We start from the raw sequence: 24183 nt of genomic DNA, 5'->3' as shown, positions 1-24183 counted from the left end.
CGAAACTTCAGCCTTCTTGTGGTTTCATCATAAAATTTTTATGTTATTCAAACACAGAATTTTGTGTGTTCCTAATTAAGTGTTTTTTTCTATCCAACTTTCCATTTTTTCATTCTTTTCTCAAGTGAACCATATCATCAACTGAAAATACTCTGATATCTGACTAAATTTATAATCTTGGAGCGAATATTTCAGAAATAAATTTAGAACAAGTAAGTGATCCCTATCAATTGTTGAGCAGTGTATTTTGAGTTAATATGAAACGTCGATTCACTATGAGTTCTTTGTCTAGAAACTCGCGAATTGTGTGAAATATCGTATCACTGATAAGTCTTCATTTCCGCACGCTTCATGTCAAATTTGATAGTTCATGTTGGGGACAAAATTTGCTTACCGAAAATGACATATGCTCCCTCTATCTATGTTTTTTACTCTGAGAGTTCGACCAATAGACTATTTTATTCAGGAAGTCATATTCTACAATATACGAAAATTTCTGTAAAATCAACCGATGACAATTTTTTCATTAGACTGTTGAAGTCTCTGCAGTGTTTTTTTTTTTCGAATGATCTTTGCCGGACGAAAAAGTGAAGACTCCATCATTATGAACTGACGTGAATAAAGCCGGCATTTCTTGACGTTTAAAGAGAAGTATATTTGAAAATGCAGCTCGTGTTCCCTCTTTACATTATTAGATTTTCCTTGGAATGTGAATCGATTAAATCGTGACATAATGCGGATACCAGAGGAGGCTTGATAGCTGCCAGCACAGTTCTTGGCAACTGCAGCATCATAGTTGGACGAGCTTTATCTCCGATGCCGCCCGATCCCACAGACCCTGCGTCGATTTAGGGAGAACTTTCAAGAGGGTACTTGATTTATTGTTTTTTTTTTCGCGGGAAGACGAGAAAGGAAAATGAGATGTCGCCCCCACGGAGGAATCGACAGAACATTAGTTTTATGGGAGCTCTATCGTATCGAGGCTAGTACGTCACGTGAGATACTAATTTCCACGTCATAACGTTTTATTTATAAGTATATAGATACGTGGATCTTCGAGGAAATTCCTGAACCGAGGAAAACAATCCAAATAAACTTATATCCTCATAATGTTTGTTCGTTATTCTCAATAAAGTTTGAAGTAATAGTTCAAGGAAATAGTTATTTGTTTTACTAGGCAGCAAAGTAGTAGATTGACTGCCGCGACTGATAGTTAATAGCTGAGCATAGAGAGGCAGTCAATATACTTTATGTATATTGCAAATTACTACGATTCTCATAATATTTTTATATTTCCTTCAGTGATAAATTAAAACAAAATTTGATAGAAATCGCAATTGTTGGAATGTATATTTCTATAATAATTATAATTTGACATAATTTTGTTGCCTAGGCAAGAAAGTTCTTAATTTGCTGCCTGGGCAGGAAAAATAGTTCTTTGCTGATTGATATGTGTCTGCAAAATTAATATTTGCTGTCGATCGGAGAAAATAGTTATTTGTTTTACTAGGCAGCAAAGTAGTAGATTGACTGCAGTGTTTGATAGTAAAGAGTGTTTTTTTAGAGCTATTGAACTTTAAATTGCAATAAAACAACGATGGATTATTCGATTGACATGAATTTTATTTATCCGCAAGATAATCTTGTGGCATTACATTTTGAATATGATTTCTGGCATATGACCGCCATGGCTGGCTCGGATGTAGTCTATAATCTGGACGTCCAATTTTCGATGACTTTTTCCAACATTTGTGACCGTTTATCGGCAATAACACGGCGAATGTTGTCTTGCAAATGGTCCAGGGGTTTGTGGCTTATCCGCATAGACCAATGACTTTACATAGCCCCACAGAAAGTAGTCTAGCGGTGTTAAATCACAAGATCTTGGAGGCCAATTCACAGGCCCAAAACGTGAAATTAGGCGGTCACCAAACGTGTCTTTCAAGAAATCGATTGTGGCACGAGCTGTGTGACATGTTGCGCCGTCTTGTTGGAACCACAGCTCCTGGACATCATGCTTGTTCAATTCAGAAATGAAAAAGTTAGTAATCATGGCTCTATACCGATCACCATTGACTGTAACGTTCTGGCCATCATCGTTTTTGAAGAAGTAGGGACCGATGATTCCATCAGCCCATAAAGCGCACCAAAGAGTCAGTTTTTCTGGATGTAACGGTGTTTCGACATACACTTGAGGATTAGCTTCACTCCAAATGCGGCAGTTTTGTTTGTTGACGTAGCCATTCAACCAGAAGTGCGCTTCATTGCTAAACAAAATAAAATGGATGTAGTGCGCGATACGTATTCCGCACAGAACCATTATTTTCGAAATAAAATTGCACTATTTGCAAGCGTTGTTCAGGCGTTAGTCTATTCATGATGAATTGCCAAACCAAACTGAGAATAAATCACTTGACAGCTGTTGAATCGGTTGCCATCTTGAACAGTTATGCCAACTTAAAGTTATATACCTCGAAAAAAAACACCCGTTAGTAGCCGAGCGTAGCGAGTCTATGAATATATTTTTACATTATGGACAGTGATAGCGACTTAGAAGTACCTACTCTCCCAGAAATAAGGAGGGTGGTAAAAATATTGATTGTCAGAAAATGTCGAATGTTTTATTCGTATTGAGAACAGTTTCTTTGAAAAGTAATATTTTGCTGATTGATATGTGTCTGCAAAATCAATATTTGTTGTCACTTCGAGAAAAACATTTTATTGCACCTCCCATACAGTTTTTTTCTGCAGAAAAAAGTCTCCTATAATAAGAGGATAAATTATGAGAGCTATGTTTCAATCGAAAAAAACACATATAGGTATTGTATAATAAAAAAATTGAGGCAGAAACATACTTAGTCGACGCAGAGCAGACCAACGTGACGCTCAAAAATCTTGAGTACCGTTTTCGCTATCAGCGAACATGAAAGATGTAGGAAAAAGAAATCCATTATTTTGCATTAAAATCAAGGCTTTAATTACCATAGTTAGATTGATCAGATTTACTTGAAATAGACGCCGGTTTTGTTGCCACTTTGAAAGTAATATCATTATGCCTCTCTCATAGAAGCTCTTGTTCCTTATTGGCAAAAAATTGAGACAGTCGATTTTCACAAGCCTCTATTGAAATGAATTTTTCACCAACAAAATTGTTCGCCATGGACAGGAACAAATGGTATGCACTTGGTGCCAGGTCCGAACTATAAGGTGGATGCATAAGAGCCTCCAAACCAAGCTCCCAGAGATTGTGGCAAACACAATTCCTCTACTATTGGACAAAGCTGGCCGCTTCTGGGCGATTGCTTCCTTCAGATGGTTCAATTTTTGACAGTACAGTTACGAGTTGACAGTTGTGCCGTAGCGGAGCAGTTCATAGTAGATAATTCCCTGTCTATCCCACCTAACACACAGCAAAACCTTCCTGGCCGTCAATTCTAGCTTGGCTACCGTTTCCGCCAGCTCACCGCGTTTCGACCACGACCGTTTTCGCTTGACGTTGTCGTAAGTGATCCACTTTTTATCACCAGTCACAAACCGCCTTAAAAATGGGTCGATTTTGTTGCGATTCAACAGCGATTCGCAGATTGAAATTTGGTCCATGAGGTTTTTTTGCGTTAAATCATGTAGTACCCATACATCGAGCTTCTTCTTGAGACCAGCCTTATGCAAATGGTTCCAAAAGTTGTTTTGTGCAATCTTTAGCTCTTGGACAATCGAAATGCTTATGTAATCTATTTTATAATCACAATCATAATCATAATATATTATTCTCTATATAAAGATATAGGAAGACGTCAACAACATATAAGGTATATAACAAGTACACATTACAAATACAATAATTACATTATAGATTTAATTAAATAGAAATCATGTAAAAATATCACTGTCTAAAAATTCCTGTACACTATAGAAAGCAGTCTTCAACAGCATCTTTTTCATCTCCAGACTGAATCGCTTTTCATCCAACCTCTTGAAAGCATTTGGAACTTTATTATAAAAAACAGGACCCCAATGGTCAATGAACTTTTGGGATGAGGTAAGTCGATGGTAAGGTATTTCTAGAGCAGATTTATTCCTTGTGTTGAAAGCATGTCTGTTCATATTTCTTGGAAACTGTTCAATATTTTGGTGAACATATTTTAAACAGGCTAGGATATACATGCTTGATATTGTAAGTATCCTCCCTGATACAAACGAACTCCTACAGCTGTCTCCGGCTTTAAGGCCGCAAAGTGTTCTAATTGCCCTCTTTTGCAGCCTAAAAACTCTAGATGCTTCCGATGTTCCTCCCCAAAAAACTATCCCATATGAGGCCAAAGAATGGAAATTAGCGAAATACGCTAACCTAGCTATCTCGTCTGAAGTGCACATTTTTATCCTACGAATCGAAAAAAGAGCCGCTGACAACTTTCGGGTTAAGACATCTATATGGGTTTTCCAACCCAACTTACTCTCCAGATGTAGTCCGAGTAACTTGATAGAGGATACTTGTTGAGTTGCATGTGAAAGCGAAACTTGTTGAGTTTTTGAATCGTTCAATTTCAACCTATTTGCCTGAAACCATTCTTTTATCCTCTCCAACACAAAATTCACCATCTCACGAATCTCTTTCGGGTTTGAACCCTTAACCAATACAGAGGTATCATCAGCATACAAGGTGATCCCATAACATTCCATACTATCTATGATATCATTGATGAAAATGAGGAATAACATCGGTCCCAGGACAGAACCCTGCGGCACTCCCTTACCAATGTCTCCGACAGCCGACCTTCGATCCTTCCACGCAATCTGTTGCCTTCTGTCAGCCAAATACGAAGATATCAGATCGAGTGATATCCCTCTAACACCATAATATTCCAGCTTCTCGAGTAAAATGTCATGATCGACGGTGTCAAAAGCCTTTGTCAAGTCGAGGCAGATCAATTCCACTATTTCATGATTATCCCAAGCAGTAGTAGTCTTCTTAATAACTTCCCATATTGCCGATATGACTGATTTTCCCTTCCTGAAACCATGTTGATGTTTCGAGAAAATGTTATTTTTATCAAAGAACCCAACCAATCTTTTCTTTATTATGATTTCAAATACTTTAGACAGAGGTGGCAATATTGATATGGGTCTATAATTTTGAGGTAGGTTTATATTTCCTCCTTTATAGATAGGAACCACTAGGGCTCTCTTCAGTTTCTTAGGGAATACTCCCTGCTCCATACATTTGTTAATAACAACTGCGAGAGGGAGGGATATTTGCTCCTTCACTTCTTTCAATATTCTCGTTGAGAAGTCGTCTATATCAGGAGTCTCTTTAGATTTGAGCTGACCTATGATGTTTTCAATTTCGCAAGCGTCAGTAGGCTGAAGAAAACATGAATCTTTGTTTTTTATCCTCACATTTCGCATATAATCATGTGCTGACCCATCGGTTGGTAGCACTCCGTTATAAACCTTTTCTCCTAAACCACAGAAATACTCGTTTAGTTCCTCAGCACAGAGTTCAGAATCAGGTGATTTTTTTTTCCGCGTGTTAGTTTCTTTTCTGATTATATTCCAGATAGTTTTCTGTTTGTTTTCGGAATTTTGTATCAGTCTCGAATTTTCATGTTTATGGGCTCGAAGCAGTTCTTCATGATATCTTTTTTTGAAGATTTTATATATTTCATAATCAGTATCATTTTTGGTGGTTATTGCTTTCACTGCAAGAGCATCCAAGTGATTTTTCATTTTCTTCTGCTCTTCTGACATATGCAAATTTCTCATTTTTCTATTTCTATATTTCACTGGAAAACACTGCTCAAAATCCTTCAAGATTGCATCATATATACAGTTGAAAACTTCTTCCGCAGAACCATCCTCCAGAAAATCAGACCACTGACATTGAGAAAGCCTCTCTCTAAACTTATTGATGTTGGTTTCATTTATTTCTCTCATTTTCACTCTTTGTTTTTCTAGGTGTCTTCTGTTTTTTGAGGTAGTAAGTATTTGAGCCCTATGATAGAGACGTGCAACTCCTCCGCTCTCACAACGAAGTCATTTGTATCGAGGCTCGTGAAAATGTTATCGATGCATGTCGAACTTATATTTGTTATACGCGAGGGTTCAGTAGTACTCAAAGTCAGACCAAAAGAGCAGAATAGTTCGATTAGATCTCTTGTTTCATTTTTACATAAAGAGAAGTCCATATTAAAATCACCCATAACATAAATTTCATGTGTGTTAAAGTTTTCCGACAAGTTTAGTAGCATCATTTCCATATTTTCCATAAAAAGCTGTAAATTTCCCATTGGTGGTCGGTAACATGCCACAAAAACACACTTCAGCTTAGGGACCTGCACCGCAGATAATTCAACATGACCTTCTATTGATAACTCCACTAAACCCGGAAGATTCTCGCAGAACAAGCTCTCATGAGTCAAAATCATTGTTCCACCGTGTCCCATATTTTCTCTGCAAAACGAAGAGGCAACGTCATAATTTTGAATTCTGAAATGTTCAACTTGAGCACCTTTGAGCCAGTGTTCTGTTAAACAGATAATATCAGCTTTAATTTCTCCTAAACGAGCATTGAGCACGTCAATTTTATTTGTTGCACTTTGTACTTTCAAATTCATTAGTATTAAATTCGTGTTTTTATCAGTGTCTTGTTGCGAAAAAACTTATATCTCCGGACAACTACTCCCTTAGGCCAAATCTCTTGCTTAACCACATCCTCCAAAATCTCAAAAGCGAAACCAACCTTGAAGGATTTCTTTTTACTATGATTACTCTCGTGTTTTTTTATTTCTTCTATTATAAAATTTTTATTTTCGAATTGGTTCTCTAAAAACTTTTGAATATTTTCTTCTTTGGTGTTATTGTTTACGTTTCCTACATATAGCCATGCAAGTCGATCAGCTCCCTTGAAATCTCCTTCATCTTCTCTACTGCCTGTTATCACTTGTCTTTTTGTGGGTAGTTTATCTTCATCGTTTCTACGTATTTTCTGCCTCCTTTTATTAAAGAGATGCGTGGCACCATCTGTACCAGCTGTCATCATTGTTTCATCATTTCGATCGACATCACTCGGTGCTGCAGAATTCATCTCGACTCCTGGACTCCATGTGTTGTTCGTTTTCATTATTATCGGGTTCTTTTTGTTATCTTCAACCATACTTATTGCAGATTTCTTCTTATTTACAATTTTAGATGACTTGACAGTTATCACGGCCGGCCCCTTGGACGTATTAAGCTGCGTGGAATCGGTTTGTTTGAAATTTTTACCATCATCTAAGCAGCCTTCTAACTTCTCCAGAAGACTGATGTGCCTTTTGAGTATTTCTATCTTGTCTCTGAGTTCCAATATAAGGATATCCTTCTGATCAATTATCGCATTCAGGTATTTTGAATTGTTTACATTATCCTCTACATCCGTCATATCATCTCCATCTGAATTCTTATTTGAACTAATGTTTGTTGTTTCTTCCTTTTCATCCTCATCAACCTCTCGCATTAGTGACCGTTCATACAAAGATTCATTCAAACTTGTCAATCTCCTCTTTAGTTTTTCAATCTCCTCATCTTTACTCTCACATTCACACGATTTTCTGTTCAAAACATCACAACAAAAAATAGTGCCCCTCATGTCCACGTACGTACCATTAATTTTTAGTACACAGCTGGGGTGATATGTTGATGAGCATTTTCCACAAGTTATATAAACTTTCACTTCTTTTGTGCATTTCTTACATACAACATTTGACACAACATTACTCCTCGACGCCATTTTTAATTAACCTCCAAACGGTGACGGTCGGTCTCGACAATGCCCATAATTTTATCCTCATTTTGAACAATCCGCCTTCCGGTACGTGGTGCATCTTTGACATCGAAATTACCGAAATCTACGAAACCAAAATTGCGCGTGAGCGACTGTTACAGTATCAGGCCATAAACACTATCTACATTTTCAGCTGCCTGGCTTGCATTTTTGCCTTTATCGAAGAAAAAGTGTAAAATATAGCGTAGTTTCCCTTTGCTCATGTCCATATTTGACGCACGCTCTAACTAAACTGAGTCAACTAATCACAAAACTGTCGGAGAAGTTTTTATAGTATGGAATCTCTTCTTTCTAACCGCATATATTATAGTTAAACCCGATCGGACTTATACAACGCGAGATACAGATAACTAAAGCCATTTATTGGGAAAATAATGGTATTCTTTTTATTACACCTAATACTAACAGTGTAATAGTACAGGTTGACGCTGGTTGACGGCGACCGTCGGCTACCAATCTAGAGAATCAAGATTTTCGTCGATTCATCGAATTCATTCACATTCGAATTCGAAACATATGAAATAGATGAATAATCGATCATCATTCTCTGTTTTCCGTAATAATTTGACAAGAGTATTGTATAGTAACATAACATTCTCATCAAGCTCATCAGAACCACTGTACATTTTGATTAGTGTGTAATCGTAATAATTTGAAGAATATAAATAGTAAAAATTTTATTGTCACTGAGTTAACCTACATATTGGCATCATTTCATTACTCTCCCATATCGAATTGCCACCCCAATTCAACAATAATTGTCATGCATGGTATCACCCCAAGCTCATCACTCATCCAAATGAATTGACTCAAATCGATCTATTTTTTTTTCAGACCATGATCAATATGGCGTTCTGCTGGTTGATATTGATCGGAACAGCCATCCAGAAGCTGGTGTTCGGCGAGCTCCGGGTGTCGGAGCAACAGCATCTGAAGGATAAATTCTGGAACTTCATTTTTTACAAGTTCATCTTCGTTTTCGGCATCATAAACGTCCAGTACATCGACGAGGTTCTGCTGTGGTGCTCTTGGTTCTCTATGCTCGGATTCCTCCATCTGCTATCGCAGCTTAGTAACGACCGATTCGAATATGTAAGTAATGGAGTATCTATAGGTTTCGAAATAATAATGGTAATCGGTAAAGTCTGCAAATTTTTCACAATTGTTTATTACATCTTCCTATCTCAAAGAGTGATCCAAATCCAATCAGTTCGCAGTAAAAGGCGTTTTATGAAAAATCTGACCCTTCGTTCCCGTATAATATCAAACATTATTATTCTATAAATTCTATGCTTAAAGTTCATTCCAGTAACTGTGCTACAAAAGCTCGTTCTTGGAACGAGGTTGTAAGGTGCGGTGCTCCCTGGAAGGGGAAAAGCTTCGAACTGCGAAGCGAATGCCTATCTTAATGCCTTGATATTCGCATGGAATGCCTAGATTCTTAGTAGACGAGATGTTTCTATGATAATTCTGTTGAAGACTTTTCCGCTTTAGAAATATCTCCTTTGATTGATCTACGTTTCAGGCCCTGGCGGTATCGACAAAGGCAGGAAATGTGAATAAATCACATTTAAGCGAATATTTTCCTTATACATAGAATTTCTCATGACAGGAATGTAATTATCAAAAAATTACAGCGGTAATTGCTTTGCAGAGCAAAAGTTGCACCGCGAAATCATTCCGTTGCCAATGAAAACACAAACAATATCAAAAAACGTTCAATAAACTAAAAGCCAAAACATGTTGCGTTTTGGTGAATGCTCAACACAATATAACCAGAAAAATATAGTTCAAAATGAACCAGATCCAACAACCAGTATAGCTTTGGTATAACCAACTCACTTCTTTCCTTCAACACTATGTGTTTAAGGAAACGAAAAAGACGATGAACCTGCAAAAAGTGCATCAATGTTAAGACCTGCTGGACCTGAGCTTTTCTGTGGGCTAAGAAAAGACCAATATAAGGTAGCGGTCCAGCAATGGGAGTTGAATAACAGCATGACAAACACTCCTGGACTTAGTCAGGCCAAGAAATTCGTGATGCTTTCACCTACCTAAGCCAGAAAACTCTTGAAGCTGTCACGAGCTGAGCTTCGGGTGATGGTGAGACTGCTGACGGGGCACTGTCGGTACAAACATCATTTGTACCGTATGGGAAAGTCAGCAGATGAGATTTGCAGGCTCTGCGGATCAGAAGCAGAAACAGCTGAACACATGGTATGCAACTGTCCAGAGCTGGCTGGCCTAAGAACCAAATCATAACATATTAAAATTTGATATCAAACTTCCTGTTAATCGTTTTAAATGTTTTCGGTAATATACGCAATCGTAATTTCAATCGTACTAATAGGCACGATTGAAATTATTCGTTGCGTCATAATCATTACCAAATAAACAAGAATAGTGTTCCATCAGGAATTGAACACTTCTGTAGGTAGATTCTGTGACTTTTTCAATCATATATTTGATTGATTTGTTGCTTCCTATCCTAAGTGCTGTAGAAAATAAACAACTTGGTACTCTCTTATTTCCATCAGAATTATAAGGGAAATATATAATCTTTGAAAGCGCTGAAAGATGTACGGTAATAAGTTGGATCATATTATATTCAAGCTTTTGAAGGGTAGAGCTAAACATTCACATTACATCGGGTGTACCACAGAGCTCTCGCTTGGGTCCATCACTTTCTTAATTTATATTAATCACGCGAGGTGATGATCTGAAATTGTTCCATTCTATCTCCTGCCTCTTGACAGATTGCACATTCAGAAGGTTTGAACCAATTTGTACATTTCTGTAGAGATATCCAACTAATCCTAAACATATCTGAATGCAGATTTATTACTTTTATGGAAAAACCTACTGCACCCGTCTTGCTACATATCGAATTATCGGTAAAACTGTCAACACCAGGAAAGATCCCGGTACTATATTTCAAAATTGCTCTTTGTGTATGATAAGTTATAATAGTTGCAATTTCACCCATGGTGACGTTGCTCAGATGAATTTTAATGTAGACCTTATTATGTTGTTTTTTTATTTTCTGTTTTTACTTACAGTTGTATATTTCATTGAGATTGATATTCGTGTGTAATTTTTGATACTTTTGTGTGTATAGGTTTAACTGTGGATACCGTTTTAGAACATTTTCCGAGGTTTCTAATAATGTGAATTAAGTAGATATCCTCTTATTCGCAAAATTTGTACAGGGTGGGCAAATTTCGATGTTTTAGCACTACAACTTTTGAACCAGAGGAGACAGACAAAATCTGATACCCACTTCTCGGTCTCTTTTTCTGAGAAACTAACAAGGGTAGTATTCATTTTTGGCCACCCTCTTTTGTTTTCGAGTTATAAGCGAAAATTGGAAAAATGGCGATATCGAAAAACATTTATATCTCCGCTAATACTGATGATAGAGCTCTGAAATTAAAACATTATACAGACACTTTTTTACGTAGAATCCAGTGGCGTGCTCGTATTTTCAAAAAGGTTTTTAATTACGAAGCTATGACCCAAAGTTATTTTTTTTTTCATGTGGGAACACTAGATTTTTGTGTCATTTTCTGAAAGCTTGATTTTTCCTGCTTTCAAAAATATATAACATCGTATGATTTGGATCAATATAAATAATAGAAAATGGCCAAAAACCTCTTTTCACCTAAGAGTCTCAATATTTCTATGGTTTCAACTGTTGATGAACACAGAAAAATTGAGCTTTCTATAAGAAGAGCAATGTCCTTCCGTCAATCTGATTATTTCTATGCTTTTCACTTATTTATACAAAATTCGAATCTAGATATGTTTTATAAATTTTTTATCTAAAAATTGATTTGGAAATAACGGAGAAACCACAAGATCGAATTTTTCAATCGAAAGAGTTGTATTGAGATGCATGTATCAGGAGATTATTTACATAGGTCTCCAGAATCAATACGCACAAGTACCAATCCATTTTAAACAGCATATGAAACAATGCATATATGATTGAACTCAACATTTTAATTACGAAGGGACAAACAAGAAATGATATTTAACCTAATAATGACAACAATTGCACAATGCACAGTCGACACCTCTTCTCGATATTTCAATAGATGAATATTTGAAACTGTGTTCAAGCTACCTAGGAAACTTTTTCCAAGTTCGTTTATCTTTTCGAAACTATTTGTATAAAATAAATATAGATTCGAATTTTGTAGAAATAAGTGAAAAGCATAGAAATAATCAGATTGACGGAAGGACACTGTTCTTGTTATAGAAAGGCTCATCAACAGTTGAAACCATAGAAATATTGAGACTCTTAAGTAAAAAAAGGTTTTTGACTATTTTCTGTTATTTATTTTGATACGAATCATACGATGTTATATATTTTTGAAATCAGGAAAAATTAAGCTTTCAGAAAATGGCACAAAAATCTAGTGTTCCTATTTGAAAAAACATAACTTTGGGTAATAGCTTCGTAATTAAAAACCTTTTTGAAAATGCGAGCACGCCACTGGATTCTACTTAAAAAAGTGCCTGTATAATGTTTTAATTTCAGAGCTCTATCATCAGTATTAGCGGAGATATAAATGTTTTTCGATATCGCCATTTTTCCAATTTTCGCTTATAACTCGAAAACAAAAGAAGGTGGCCAAAAATGAATACTACCCTTGTTAGTTTCTCAAAAAAAGAGACCGAGAATGGGGTATCAGATTTTGTCTATCTCATCTGGTTTAAAAGTTGTAGTGCTAAAACATCGAAATTTGCCCACCCTGTACATTGAAGAATTTAATTTTTCTTATAAATAATCTCAATTTCAGCTATCATTTTCTCCAACTACGCCTGTATGGAGTCATGCCAAATTGTTGGCGTTATTGGGGGTGATATTTGCCCTATCTGGATTCATGTTACTAGTAGCCGTGTTCGTGGGATTTTTTGGAGGCATCAACACTTTTGCATTCATGTCCGCAGAGGTAAGCAATAACTGAAACATTATGATGTTGAAGGTTTTCACGTCCGGATTATTCCGGGCTTTCTAGCCGTGGTATAGTCGGTTTTTCATCTGACGTTTCGCCTACTACTACGGTAAGCTTTTTCAGAAGTTTCTAGGTCCTAAATTGTAACTCGACGCTGGATTTCTCCGATATGATCGACAGTTTATGTTTATTATTTCCTCAAAAAAACTCAGATCATTGGAAAGGGCGGTTATTGAAAAAAAAAGAGTTCTTACGGCTTCGGAGGCATCGCTCCTATTAGAGAATTGCGTAATTATGATTTTATTGGAAAAAATCTATTGTAAAATTCATTACTTCGAAACTATAATTGCTACAATGCCCCGGTATCAATAGTAGAATTACTTCATTACCTCTGGCCAGTTGCTTTATGGTATTACGGCACTCCCATGTCAGCAGAGACCCCTGACTATATGATTCCAGGGACCTCAGCGTGGCCTGGCTGCCCGTAGTGATGTAAAAACATAAGGCTTGAAATTATTATTTATTCTTGATTGTTTTGGTCTCTGCTTGACGGAAATTCATTTTAATATGAATAAGAATTAAAACACTTCTACTATTTCCGCTTATAAAGGGTGTTTTTTTCAGAGCTATAGAACTTTAAATTGCAATAAAACAACGATGGATTATTCGATTGACATGAATTTTATTTATCCGCAGGATAATCTTGTGGCATTACATTTTAAATATGACTTTACATAGCCCCACAGAAAGTAGTCTAGCGGCGTTAAATCACACGATCTTGGAGGCCAATTCACAGGTCCAAAACGTAATTAGGCGGTCACCAAACGTGCTCTTGCAAAATCTCAACTAGGTCGGATCTGTTTTAATGGAATTATTAGGTAATTTTTTCCATGATGTTTCTGCTTAATTTTCTGTGGTTCTGATAACGCTATCAATACGAAATTTTGCACGAAGCTTGAAATGGTTATACTCTATTGGCACGCAAAATATCAACCCGATCGATTCGAAAATTACAGACACACTGTCGAAATGATAGGGGATCAGAGAACAAGCGTTCAAAAGCTGGGATAGTTTAGGAATTCCAGAGATAACACTGAAGCGACTTAGGAGAATTTTCCAATTCACATTTAGAATCAGGTTTTTAGACCGCATAATGCATTATTCAAAAAAAATTACATGGGCGTACAACTTTGCTTCCGTGGTTTTTTTTCCGAAATTCGGGGCTTTATTGTAAAAAATTGGTTATAACGTGTTTTTTTTCGGGGTATATAACTTTAAGTTGGCATTACTGTTCAAGATCGCGACCGATTTAACAGCTGTCAAGTGATTTATTCTCAGTTTGATTTGGCAATTCATCATGAATAGACTCACACCTGAACAACGCTAGCAAATAGTGCAATTTTTATTTCGAAAATAATGGTTCTGTGCGGAATAGGTATCGCGCACTACGTCCATTTTATTTTATTTAGCGATGAAGCGCACTTCTGGTTGAATGGCTACGTCAATAAACAAAACTGCCGCATTTGGAGTGAAGCTAATCCTCAAGTGTATGTCGAAATACCGTTACATCAAGAAAAACTGACTGTTTGGTGCGCTTTATGGGCTGGTGGAATCATTGGTCCGTACTTCTTCAAAAACGATGATGGCCAGAACGTTACAGTCAATGGTGATCGGTATAGAGCCATGATTACTAACTTTTTCATTCCTGAATTGAACAACCATGATGTCCAGGAGCTGTGGTTCCAACAAGACGGCGCAACATGTCACACAGCTCGTGCCACAATCGATTTATTGAAAGACACGTTTGGTGACCGCCTAATTTCACGTTTTGGACCTGTGAATTGGCCTCCAAGATCTTGTGATTTAACACCGCTAGACTACTTTCTGTGGGGCTATGTAAAGTCATTGGTCTATGCGGATAAGCCACAAACCCTTGACCATTTGGAAGACAACATTCGCCGTGTTATTGCCGATATACGGCCACAAATGTGGGAAAAAGTCATTGAAAATTGGACGTCCAGATTGGACTACATCCGAGCCAACCGTGGCGGTCATATGCCAGAAATCATATTCAAAATGTAATGCCAAAAGATTATCTTGTTGATAAATAAAATTTATTCCAATCGAATAATCCGTCATTGTTTTATTGCAATTTAAAGTTCTATAGCTCTAAAAAAAACACCCTTTACATTTATGATACAAAGTATTGTCCATCGCTGGCCACTACTTTCTCCCATCGTTCGGGAAGCGTGCGAATCCTGCGTTGAAATAACTTTTGAATCGATCCAATTTTTTACTTCTTTATAAGACAAGTCATAGTCCGCGGCAGCAACGTCTGGAGAATACGGCGGGTGGGGTAGGAATTCCCATTCCAACGTTTCCAAGTATGTCTTGACCACTTCCGAACCATGGGGTCGAGCACTGTTATGCTGTAAAATCATTTTATCATGTTGTATTGCGGCCGTTTGTCTTTCAATGCTCGGCTCAAACGCATCAATTGCGTTCGATAACGATCGCCTGTGATTGTTTCAGTCGATTTTAACAACTCATAATACACTACGCCGAGATGGTTCCACCAAATACTGAGCATGACCTTGAAACCGTGAAAGCATGGCTGGGATATCCCTATGATTTTCTGCGCTTGAGATAATCGTAATGAACCCAATTTTCGTCTCCAGGCACAATGCGATGCAGAAATCCTTTTCGTTTTTGTTTGCATGCAGCTGTTCACAAACAAACGCTGTTCAACATATCTCGGTTTCAACTCGTACGGCACTCAATTTCCTTGTTTCTGAATAGTTTCCATGACTTTCAGGCGTTTTGAAATGGCTTGTTGCGTCACTCCCAATGATCCTGCCAATTCTTGTTGCGTTTGACACGAGTGTTGATCAAGTAATGTCTCCAATTCTGCATCTTCGAAAACCTTCTCTCTTCCACCGCCATGCTGGTCTTCTTCGTCTAAATCACCGTTCTTGAAGCGTTCAAACCATTCTCGGCACGTTTTTTCATTAATAGCGGCCTCATAGGTATTTGAGAGCATTCGATGAGCCTTAGCTGCAGATTTCTTCATATCAAAACAGAAAATTAAAACCTCCCGCAAATGGCGAGAATTTGGTTCGTAAGCTGGCATGTTCAATCGAGAATAACTTCATGATGCAGACCCAAATCGACTAATATTTCGATCGTGCTTTGTTTACAAATACCTCAGCTTATTGTATGACATCTACGATCTATTTATTTCGACTACCACTCACTGCTACAGCCATCTATTGCAAAATGGTGGAAGCAAAGTTGAACACCTAATATTATAGATATTCTTTCTGTTATTCATTCTATTATCATTATCTATTCTGTATAAAAAGTGATAATGACATCGTGTTAAAAGTATCATGTAATAAGCTAGATGACAGTATTAAATAATCCATCAACTAAATTACTAAGGGGATTATATGAATTAAAAGGATTTTTGATATTTTCATCTAATCTCCTAGAGAGATTCCCACGGGAAAGAACAGGAACTCTGAGGGGACGTCTATCGTGAAGGCTAGCCTCACGTAAACGATTTATCACCGTTTAATCGATAACATGTATGTTATGAACATACTACAGTCCACTTAGTGATTGATTAGAGGACAAATTTGAGTTTCTTTGTGCTTGTAACTGGATAGCTCTTGAAGGACCAGCATGCTTCTCTCGACCAACTCCTGTTTGCTGAAAACGTTGCCATAGACATGACATTTCGCATACTCATACCACCCTGTATGAGACCAATTGCTCTTAACTTTATGGCACGATCTATTTGATGCGTATCCATAACTACTGTGTGAAAAATCAGCTAATTCGAACAAAATACGCGTATAACTCTGGTATTAAAGTGATGAAATCTGAAACCAGTTGATCCTCCCCAACACCACCTTCCATCGTTATAAACTCATACTTCTTCTTCTTCTTCATATTTCAAGCCTGTGGCTTGTATTCTCCAATTATTATGCCTCCTGTGAGATCGAAGTCCATGAGTCTCTCCATCGTTTTGGTGGTCTCCCACTCATACACCAGAAAAAAATGAATGTCTTCAAAAATGTTTAATATAGGGTGTTTTTTTTTCGAGGTATATAACTTTAAGTTGGCATTACTGTTCAAGATGGCGACCGATTTAACAGCTGTCAAGTGATTTATTCTCAGTTTGGTTTGGCAATTCATCATGAATAGACTCACGCCTGAACAACGCTTGCAAATAGTGCAATTTTATTTCGAAAATAATGGTTCTGTGCGGAATACGTATCGCGCACTACGTCCATTTTATCGTCGACAAAATCGTCCATCAGAGCAGTTGATTCGATTAACCATGGAACGTTTTCGCACCACGTTTACTCTTATTGATAACTCGCATCCCCAGAGACGCTGTACGGTGCGTACAGAAGAAGCTATGGTTCTGTAGAGCGTAGCATTAAGGAAGACCCGAATGAATCTATCCGCCATCGAGCACAGGAATTGGAGCTGTGTCCATCCACTTTATGGAAGATTTTGGTTTGCGTGCTTACAAAATCCAACTCGTGTAAGAATTGAAGCAAAACGATCATCAAGTAAGGCGTAGATTCGTCGAGTGGGCCCAAAATGAGATTGCCGTTGTTCCCGATTTTCATAAGCGAATTTTGTTTAGCGATGAAGCGCACTTCTGGTTGAATGGCTGGTCCGTACTTCTTCAAAAACGATGATGGCCAGAACGTTACAGTCAATGGTGATCGGTATAGAGCCATGATTACTAACTTTTTCATTCCTGAATTGAACAACCATGATGTCCAGGAGCTGTGGTTCCAACAAGATGGCGCAACATGTCACACAGCTCGTGCCACAATCGATTTATTGAAAGACCCGTTTGGTGCCGCCTAATTTCACGTTTTGGACCTGTGAATTGGCCTCCAAGATCTTGTGATTTAACACCGCTAGACTACTTTCTGTGGGGCTATGTAAAGTCATTGGTCTATGCGGATAAGCCACAAACCCTTGACCATTTGGAAGACAACATTCGCCGTGTTATTGCCGATATACGGCCACAAATGTTGGAAAAATTCATCGAAAATTGGACGTCCAGATTGGACTACATCCGAGCCAACCGTGGCGGTCATATGCCAGAAATCATATTTAAAATGAATGCCACAAGATTATCTTGCGGATAAATAAAATTGATGTCAATCGAATTCCATCGTTGTTTTATTGCAATTTAAAGTTCTATAGCTCTAAAAAAAACACCCTTTACAATAACTAAGTATGTAGCTAATAAGCTGAATTATCTGTTACACTATTTGCATGCGTTGTTCAGGCGTGAGTCTATTCATGATGAATTGCCAAACCAAACTGAGAATAAATCACTTGACAGCTGTTAAATCGGTCGCCATCTTGAACAGTAATGCCAACTTAAAGTTATATACCTCAAAAAAAAACACTCGTTACAATTACCAAATATGTAGCTAATAAGCTGGATTATTTGTTCAAAGCTAGGAAGTATTTACCGCCCTATCATATTCTTTTTTCGAAGGCTTGATCACACTAGAGAGCTAAGCTGTCAATACCCAGACATTGGTTGCAACTCTCCAGCATAGATAACGGGTCCTGCTTTTGTATTTGTCTATGCTCTCCAGAAATGAGCAGTACGATTGCAGCCAGCCTGCAGCCGTTGGAACATGGAAGGAGAATTTCCAACTTATTCCTTTGTGTTCTATAGATATATCACGGTCTATTCTCCTCGCAGTTACGTAAAATAATACCAGCTGCTGTCATATTCACACTAGCGCTGCACAACGTGCACATCATTGTGATGTTCAATTAACAATTCCGAGAAGTTCTGTTTACTAGAAGTTCTTCTTTCAGCGAACTGACAAATTGTTGTACACGCCTCTAACTTGATGCGTTTGATTGGAATCTACATCCATGCAAAATGGGAATAAACAGGCTAAAAACTATCCGTTCGAGGCACAAAATAGGTGATACAGGTTTCTCTTTCTTCCAGAGGCAAAACATAAAAAAAAATTAATAATTTGTAACCAAAGCAGGCTACAAGGTCCGAATCATACATGCCTGAAACTTTATAATTAGTTTCCCAGAGATGAATTCATTATAAAGTTGAAAAATTGGCTTCTGGAAAAGACTATTTATAATATGACTGAGTTATTTTTGAACTGAAATTCTCTACCACTGAATGTTACATATCTATTGGTGTGTTTACGTTTTTTCAATGTATCTATTCAATTAATTTTATATAGGAATGTGAATATGTCTATAAACAGGGTGTGTAACTGTACATTTTCCTACCACGTATAGAGACTATTCAGGTGAACATCAAATGACCTTCATCGTCTTCATTAGTTTAATACAAAGTGAATTTCGTTTTTAATCAAAAACTTTGGTTTTGCTAAACGAAAATAGAACACTGAATTTCATTATTAAATTAAAAACCTACAATACTCTTAAAACAAATCTTTTTGTCAGTTTTCCTCTTCAATTGCTACAGTTTGAATATTTTCCACTTAATATTGAAAAAACATACACAGGGTGAAATTCTTGCGAAAGATAAAAACCGCCAAAATTTTCAGAGCAGGACCCAGATTTTCAGAATTCTGAATATGTTGACTTCTGAAGGTGCTTGAAGACAATATTCTCTGAAAAATTAAATTGATTCGCTATAACCGTTCAGACGTTATGAAGCATTGAATTTTTCGGTGAAAACCGAAAATCACCCCGTATATATATTTTTTTGAGACCCCGTAAAGAACTTATCAAGACAATGAACTTATTAGATGTTCAACTGAGTAGCTTCTTTACGTGGTTGGAATGTGTACACTTCCTCGTGACTCCTCTATACAGCGTTTTTCAAAAAAGGTGGCCTTTTGTTGGAATAGATACAACACTGCGAAATAAGTTGGGTTTGTTTTACAATTGAATTGACTCGGTATTTACTTGATAGAAATTCATTTAATATGACAGTTATTCTTTTTCCACTATTTAATTCAAATTTAATTGAATTGAATAATGGAAATAAAATAATTGTCATTTAATTTCATTTTACATTGTTCTACCTATCCAACCTATACCAGCGGGACATATTTTTTTGAAACACGCTGTATATAGACATTTCGTTGTTTAGTTATACCAATCATGAAATTATTGGCTGGTTGGGCAACTGACAATGAAATTGTGAAAATTGCATTTTATTGATTAGTTCTGCATATAGATATTACGAATTCGTCTCTTTCGTTGATCATAAATGAACAGGCTTGCCCAATTGCAATCGAGGTGAATGTGAATAATGAATACCGAAATGCATGTTACAGTATCCATGACACAATTATTGCTTTTAGGAATGATATCACTTTGATAAATCCCAAGAAAGATCCTTCGGATTCTTTGAAAGCCTAGAAATCGTGGAATGAACAATAAAAGTTGCTTCGAAGATTTTATTGATCGTTCTTTGAAAAAATCGATCTTTCATTTGGTCATGATGTCTGTAATTTTCGAATTTTGAGCCGGGTATGGTCCAAAACGATAAGGTTCGACTCACACACGACGAATTCTGTCTGAAAAAAAGAGACTTGTTAATTTGGGGACGCGAAGCAAGGAGCTTTTGAGCTATCGTCAATCATGCACCAACTTCGCCCTTGGAGATCACATATACCTATATACAATTCTCCTCAGAGAATGCATGAGTGAACGAGCGAGGTATTGGGTATTTCTTTTACAATTATCCTTATGAATTTTCTATGGTTCTTGAAATTTTTTACTAAGCTTGAAATTATTTTCACCCAAAATCTCAACCTTGTTTTTGTGGTCTCATGAATATTGGATAATTTCTTCTCGAAATTTTTCTTGAATTTTCTCTAGTTCTGGTGATGTGACGCTTAATTTTTCCCTTTTCAAAAATATATTGATATGATAATCTGTGAACTTCAGATAAATAAATATTCGGTGGCCACCAAGATCGTTAGATTTTTTCCATTGGTAACATTCAAAGAACAAAACTTATCAATTTGAAAATGTTGAAAAAATCTAACGATCTTGAATCCGGAGACCTTGGTGGCCATCCAACATTTTAATTATCTGAAGTCCACAATTTATTAAATTGTATGTATGTATGTATCATATATGATCCCTTTACTACATAATGAATTAAAGACAGTCTGATTTTGATGATATTGGGTGAAGTATTCAGTCGTTTCATCGACTTTAATCACGATGAAGTATTGTACCACACCTATTGACAGAGTACATATATTTTTCAGGTAGTTTTACTCAGTGTGAGGACTCTTCATATCATCATCAAGTATGCTCTCCATCTCTATGATATGCGCCACGAAAGTGCAGTTCCAATGGTGCCAAATGAAGAGAACAAAGTTTGGGAACGAAGAGGTCCAATTATTTACTACATAGAACTGAGTTTTGAAATGATCGCGCTAGTCATTGATTTTATTCACCATTTACACATGTTGATATGGAGCAATATCTTCTTGTCTATGGCAAGTCTTGTTATTTGTATGCAGATGAGGTATTTGTTCCAAGAAATCAAGAGGAAATACAAGAAGCACAGGAACTATTTATGGGTTAGAAACCATCTTGAACTTAAGTAAGTAGATAGGAATAAAGTTTATGGGTTGAGTCGGTTTTTCGATTAACAAGCAAATCAAATCAATTTTTGTAACAGAGAAACCATTGAGTTCCCACTTTGAAGGGATAAATAAATAATGTGCGCCGAATCCTAAATATCAAAACTGTAGATTTAAATATATCATTATATGGTCATACCTATATGATTTATATATTTAAACACTTTTATCAAAGTGTGTGTTTTTATTTTTTATATTATTAATTGAAGTTTTTTATTTATTATAGCTATCCCATGGCCACTTCCGACGAGTTGAGCGAAAATTCTGATAACTGTGCAGTTTGTTGGGAGAAAATGGAAAGTGCCAGAAAACTTCCCTGTAGCCATCTATTCCACAAGTACGAATTCGTAAATTTATTTAATTTCAATCTTTTTTATGTATTTGAACTTTGACGAGGTGCACTCAAGACAATTTCGAAGGTGCGCGCCTTCTATCAAGGAATTTCAGTGGTTCATTCGGGAACACTGATTGAGTCATCGATAAGGCATTCAGTGTTCCCCATTAAATAGAGTTCTCCGGCAGTCACCATGCTCCGCTAGATGAAGGTGTGTAAGGCAGGGACCACTGGGTTGCCATACTGATGACACCATCAGTGACTCCCGGGATGAAACACCGCAATCTCCTGAAAGAGGGCGCATAGAAATTGAAATTATGTTGCCAAAATAGAACTGAAGGAATCCTGCAAAATACACTTATCTGATAATTGATTATATGAGCCCACGTGCCCTTGGAAAACCGTTGTGATAATAGGATTGGTCGGCTTCTTTCTTTGGGTAGCCTACGGTGAAATATTGTAAATATTCCCAAATATTTGGTGAAATATGCAATGACTGGTGAGAATTAGGGCTGGGAATCATGAATGATTGATTTGAATATTCAAATAATCATTGAATAATTATTCGAATAATTGCATTTTGCATTATTCGAATAATCATGAATATTCACTGAATAGTTGAATAATCAATGACTACTTTTCTATTCATGAATAATCAGTGAATAGTCGAGTATTCACTGAATAGTTGAATCATTGACTACTTTTCTATTCATGAATAATCAGTGAATAGTCGAGTATTCACTGATTATTCAGTGAATAGTTTTCTATTCAGTGAGTAGTTGGATATTTATGAAGTTACGAATGAAAGTTTGAATGATCACTTGACTCACTATTCAGGAATGATTGAAACAAGGTTTTGTGATTCACTACGGACAAATCGTTTTATTAATATTAAAATTACTGGAAATTACATAATATTGAAATTGATAGATACAATTGAATTAAAATTATAAATAAACTCCTGTCAGTGTTCGGAATCCAAACAAACAAATTGTCATTCAAATTAGTACGTTGTCGTTGAAGAAATTGGCTTATTTTGATAAATAAGATTATTTGAGGAACGATTTTACTATTAATTTATAGACAGAAGGAACGAGATTAATGCCGTAAGTTCGAAATTGAGGTTCGACTAATAAATACGGCTTTTTACAAAATCTGGGGAATGATACAGGATTCAAAGTTACTGGTATTAACCTCGTTCCTTCTGTCTATCAATTAATACTGAAATCGTTCCTCAAATACTCTTATTTATGAAAATATGCCAATTCCTTCAACGAGACCGTACTAATTTGAATGACAATTTATTTGTTTGGATTCCGAACACTGACAGGAGAACCAAAAATGGTGGTGTGTGACGTCACACTAATAGAGCGTATATGGCGAGAGGCAAAACACCAAAACGATTATACCAAATCCCAAAATGTATATTCACTCATCAAAACGCTCGGATTTTATTGGTTCATCAAAACATGATTTTAATCACTGAATATTGACTGAATATTCATTGAATAGTCACTGAATAATCATTCAATAATCACTGAATAATCATTGAATAATCATTGAATAATCACTGAATAATCAACGAATAGTTGAATATTCATAACTACTCATGAATAATCAAGCATGTATATTTGTTTGAATGAATTATTCGAATAATCGAATAAATTTATGGATGAATATTCGAATACAAAAAGGCGAAAAAGTCCCAGCCCTAGTGAGAATTTGAATAAACGCTCAAAAACTGTCAGTGCTTTTCTAGTTTTTAAATTTCCTCTTCACTATTTATAATTCAACCTCTGTTATAATCTTGAGGCGCACTTGAATTATACGAATATTTAATTGTATTGAATAATATAAGCACAACCTTCACTTCCAAAATTTCACGTTGATAACTATTATAATATCTAATTACATTCCATTAATTTGAATAGTTACAATAAGTGAATTAATTTACAGCACTTGTCTCTTATCATGGTTGGAACAAGATACGACTTGTCCAACTTGTCGTCTGTCGTTGAACATACAAAACCCATCAGTTGCAAGGACAGAATCCCCTGATCTGCAAATAGATCCGCCCCAAATTGTAAGAAGACAGTTGAATCACTTCTTTCATTTCGATGGTAAGTAGTAAATTTCAATTAACCATAGGATTATATTATATTATGTATGTATTCTGATTTTAGGTTCAAGATATGTGGCTTGGTTACCAAGTTTTTCTGTGGAAGTGAGTCATGCTCAGGTGGTAAGGCAAGAAACGTTGGCTTCTAATTCTCAACTGGATGCTATGGCAAGACAAGTAAGAAAACTGAAAAATATAACCTTATTTGAAAATTCCGGTTTTTTGCCTCTGAATTCTTGACGAGATTTTGACGGTTATTCGGATTGAGTGGTTCCATAGGAAATCTCATGGACCAA

The 24183-nt window shown here is 36.5% G+C and overlaps 1 protein-coding gene across 2 annotated transcripts in view; it reads left to right on the top strand.

The window, feature by feature from the left end:
• Positions 1 to 24183, top strand: part of LOC123677856 (E3 ubiquitin-protein ligase AMFR-like) — a 63906-nt gene that overhangs the window by 36588 nt on the left and 3135 nt on the right. For both annotated transcript variants that reach the window (XM_045614589.1, XM_045614598.1), the window contains exons 2-7: positions 8654 to 8911; positions 12625 to 12777; positions 21054 to 21394; positions 21661 to 21771; positions 23725 to 23888; positions 23952 to 24064. In XM_045614589.1, the coding sequence (XP_045470545.1) occupies positions 8654 to 8911; positions 12625 to 12777; positions 21054 to 21394; positions 21661 to 21771; positions 23725 to 23888; positions 23952 to 24064 (1140 nt within the window). The remainder of the gene's footprint in view (positions 1 to 8653; positions 8912 to 12624; positions 12778 to 21053; positions 21395 to 21660; positions 21772 to 23724; positions 23889 to 23951; positions 24065 to 24183) is intronic.

This window comes from Harmonia axyridis, chromosome 1 (assembly GCF_914767665.1).
Source record: "Harmonia axyridis chromosome 1, icHarAxyr1.1, whole genome shotgun sequence".
Classification (NCBI taxonomy): domain Eukaryota; kingdom Metazoa; phylum Arthropoda; class Insecta; order Coleoptera; family Coccinellidae; genus Harmonia; species Harmonia axyridis.
Note: the sequence above shows the minus strand (reverse complement) of the source record. Positions and strands in the feature narration are given on the sequence as shown.